We start from the raw sequence: 4,396 nt of genomic DNA on the forward strand, positions 1-4,396 counted from the left end.
TGTCACCCCGACTTTCTTTTTTCATTTTTTTATATAAATTTAAATATTATTAAAATTAAATATTATATTATATAAAATTATTTTTAATTGATTTTAAAATTATTTATTTATTAAATTAATTTATGTAATATTATTGATTAAATTAATTTTGTTATTAAAAAAATGATATTATTAAATTTAATTATTTTTGTTACATTATTTAAATTATTTAAGATATTTTTTGGGTGAATATATGTTTTAAAATCTGAATTTTGTATAATAAACTTTATTTTGTATAATAATCTGAATTTTAAAATTTTTAATTTACTTATTTTACTAAATATAATTAGTTTGTTTATGTTATTAAATTTAATTAAAAATGATAAAACTAAAAAACTTTTAATAATTTATTTATAGAAAAACATTATAATACATTATCAATAAAATATTTAAACAATCATATTTTGACTAAAAAAAAACTTAAGATGAAGTTATATTAGGACAATTGTTTATGCTATAATCATGTTAGCGACAAAGTTCACATTTTTTTCTACTTGCTCGTTTATTTATTAAATTAATTTATGTAATATTATAAAATAATATTATATAAATTAATTAAATAAATAAATAATTTTAAAATCAATTAAAAATAATTTTATATAATATAATATTTAAATTTATATATAAAAAGAAAGATGAAGAAGGGAAGTCGGGGTGGCAAAACCCAACTCCTGTAAAGCACAAAAAAATGGTGTAGTTTGAAAATATTTTCTTAAACTAATGTAGAATGGATATATAAATGAGAGAGAAGGTGCACTCCAGTAAAAAAACCTCATATTGGCCACATATTAATGGAAAATTACAACCCAATCTGCTCATAAAGATGTGCTGGAATACTTAACTTATACATCCATCATGAAGCATGCAAACTAGAGGAACTGCTAGTTTCTTGTTTGTTCTTTTCATCTTCCATAAAATTTGTCGAATGCCACAAAGCCTGTATCAGTCCCCCATTTGCAACATGCAAAAGAAACACTCGAGGTAGTGTTGCAAACCATGTTGACATAAACTTGGCAAACACAAAAATGCAATACATGCCCAGAAGATGCCATTTCAAATCCTTTTCCTGTGGACACAGCAAAAGCAACTTCATTAATAGATTATAGATTATAATAAACATAGGAACAAATCAACTGAGCATGGAACTGTGGATGAAATACACAACAAATTTAAAATATACCTCGGGTCTATGAAACAAGTCTTGCGATATCTCTTTCAAGAAACCAGCCACAAGAAGGCCAACAAAGAGGCCAATGGGAATAACCAATTCACGGTTTATGGAGAATGTATATACAACATCCGATACAGAGCTAAAGATGAAAAACAAAACAAGAGACCACTTCACTGTCTCTTGTGCAAGATTAAGTAGTCTGTCTAGGAGTATTTGCTCAGCTTTTTTCCAAGGAAATTCTTGAACTGAGACTGGCATTGCTTCTTTAAGTTTCTCCCTCATGATCCCAATCTGCATCTTAACCTCACTCGGCTCATTATGGTCTGCCATTGATACTTTAATTGATCTAGTTCGAGTATAATATGTTTGATGGGGAAGATATAGTTCTGTGCATCTATGGAATTGACAGGGTTGGCACTGAAACAGCTTTACCTGACACAAGAAAGGAAAGAAATCACTACAAACGACTGAGCATTGAGATGATGTCAATCTGCAAATTTATAAAAATTTTATCCAGTTATGTTATATCAAAATCCACAAGTTTTTTGGGACTGCAACTTCAGTGGAATCCCTTGCACAAAAAAAATGGATAGCAACTCGCAACAGAGATAACACAAACATTTAAAGTTATAAAATAATAATTGTTATATGGATTTAACTAGAATACAATGACAATGTGTTTTAGGTCCCTCAATTTCATGATAATCACTTTATGAATAAAAAATGTGTTTTAGGTCCCTCAATTTTGGACAAAATTAATCTTAATCACTATAATTTAAAAATGATAATTTTGGTCCTTGTATTTTCTATGGTGAATTCGTCCTTCTCCCTAATATCCTAAGATCCATAAAGAAAAAGAAAATTCACCAATTATAAAAAAAATACGATGATCAAAATTAATTGATAATATTAGTTTATTATTTGGGAAAGATTCCTGTGAAATGAAAGATTTCATTAACTCCTAAGTCATGTCGAGTAGACTTTGTTGTTTCGAGAATTCTTAATTCATGAGTTGTAGGAAAGGATTTATGTCATCACAAACAGAGATTAAAGCAAGTGTTGGGTTCAAAGCTGATGTTGAAGATTATAAATTGACTTATTATACTCCTGACTATGAAACCAAAGATACTGATATCTTGACAGCATTCCAAGTAACTCCTCAACCAGGTCATTGTTTTTAAAGTATAGGAACTATAACTAATTTTGACTGAAAAATTAACAGACCTAAAACATATTTTACCCTTACTTTAAAAGACATACTTTGAGTATTATCTTGTCGGTTAATAATGTAAAAATCTTCACACTAACAGTTATTAGTGTATCAAAATTAAATTCTCAATACATTCCATCCAACATGTTTCAGTTAAGCTTATTCACCATATCAGAGTAGGACACATTATTCAGATTAATTCAAATCTCGAGAGTTTCTCAACTTAAGTGGCATTTCACTATTTATATCCCTTCTGAACCCCTTTTATAATTTTATGTCTACATTCTTCCCCTGAAACGTTTTTTTTGCCCAAAGCAAAACTTGGGTATCTCTCTAAACGAATTTCTATGTTCAAGTCTTTGTCCTGATTTCTAAAATAATAGCTAATTAGTTCTACAACACACACTGGCCATTTACTTTTTCTGTATAATCGCACAAATTTTGTTCTATACAAAAGGACAAATAATCATAATGCAATGAATTAAGATTGACTTAATTACAATCTAGTGGATCATTTTGTGTGGAATTAAGAAGAAAAAAACCAACCAAAAACAAAAAAAGGCTGAATTTGAATAATGATTGATATTGCAGACATAATTTAACGTAATTTACTCATGAGATGATGTTTTAGTTGAAAAGAAGAAATAGAATAGAATAAAAACATACCCGAGAAATGGGAGTTGAAGGAACTGCAAGAGAAGGAAGAATCGCCATATCCTTCGTTGCTTCAGCTGCAACCCAATCCAATTCAGTGCAATGCGATGCAATATTACATCAAGCGCTAGGGTTTTGCGTTCAGACAGGTTTGGGACTGACCCAATTAGGCCAACCTTCAACGTCGTAAACCAAAGAGGCCCATTCAATTATTTTTTTTAAAGAGACCATTTTATTTGTAACTTTTTTCTTTCACCTAATTATCAATTTGATTTTCAAATTATTTTAAATAATTTAGTTTGATAATTAAATCTTTAAAAGGTTTGATTGGATCTTCAAATTTTTATAAATAAGTCAATTTGATATTCAAATTATCTTAAATGATTTGATCTGATATTTAAATTCTTAAAAATTTAATAATTAAATTGATTCGTTTTTAAGAATCATTATCAAATTAATTTATTTTTAAAAATTGGATGATGAAGTTAAAAATTTTAAAAATTAGAGGCTAAATTAATTTATTCTTAAGAACTTAAACACCAAATTGATTTTTTATTTTTAAATTTGAGGACTAAATTGAACCATTAAAATAATTTGAGGACCAAATTGATAATTAATTTTTTTTCTCTTTACATATCTCCTAATTTTTTTAAATGTATTTTTATATTTAGAACATAATTTTCAAAATACAAAAATATAGGTAAGTGCGAAGAGAAAACATGAATGATACAAATAGAATTCCCCATTAATTTATAGCCTTTGCTCATGGAGTTTCTAGTTGTTTTTAATTTACCTGAATTTTCATTGAGAGAGCTAAAATACATTTTGATAATTTTATGTTACGAACACTTTTTTTTTTTCAGTTACGAGACATTTCAATGTATATAAAATAAAAGATACATCTCCTAAAAAAATGAAAATAAATAAATAAAAGAGGCATGTCAGTGTCTTTTTTAGGGGAGGAGATAGATGTCCATGTATTGCAATAAAAAGAGTATATTAACTTTTTTTTTCACTTCAAGTTTAACACAATTGGAAATTACTAGAGAATCTTAAAACAAATTTCACTATCAACATTATGATAAATTCAATATTTTAACACACGAGTACACCAGAAAAACTTAAAGTAACATTTGAGTAAAACAAAATCATTCATATAACTCACCAATATGCTACATTTGATTTTTTGTTTGGAGTGCTTCAAACTTACTTTAAAGAGTAAGTTCAATTCTGGTTGTGATATATTCTTTTTAAAAAAAAAAATACTTTATTAAAAAAAAGATATTAACTAATCTAAAATTTGATTAGAAAACAAATAATAT

The 4,396-nt window shown here is 27.0% G+C and overlaps 1 protein-coding gene across 1 annotated transcript; it reads right to left on the bottom strand.

Moving 5' to 3' along the window:
* Positions 1-776: 776 nt before the first annotated feature.
* On the bottom strand, positions 777-3,267 carry LOC114383206. Its single transcript, XM_028342830.1, has 3 exons — positions 3,087-3,267; positions 1,220-1,642; positions 777-1,105 (listed from the first exon to the last, which is right to left on the bottom strand). Exons 1-3 carry the CDS (start codon positions 3,132-3,134, stop codon positions 893-895), a joined length of 684 nt encoding a protein of 227 aa, XP_028198631.1. The 5' UTR covers positions 3,135-3,267; the 3' UTR covers positions 777-892.
* Between the last annotated feature and the right edge of the window lie 1,129 nt (positions 3,268-4,396).

The sequence above is a fragment of the Glycine soja genome, chromosome 14 (assembly GCF_004193775.1).
Source record: "Glycine soja cultivar W05 chromosome 14, ASM419377v2, whole genome shotgun sequence".
NCBI lineage: Eukaryota > Viridiplantae > Streptophyta > Magnoliopsida > Fabales > Fabaceae > Glycine > Glycine soja.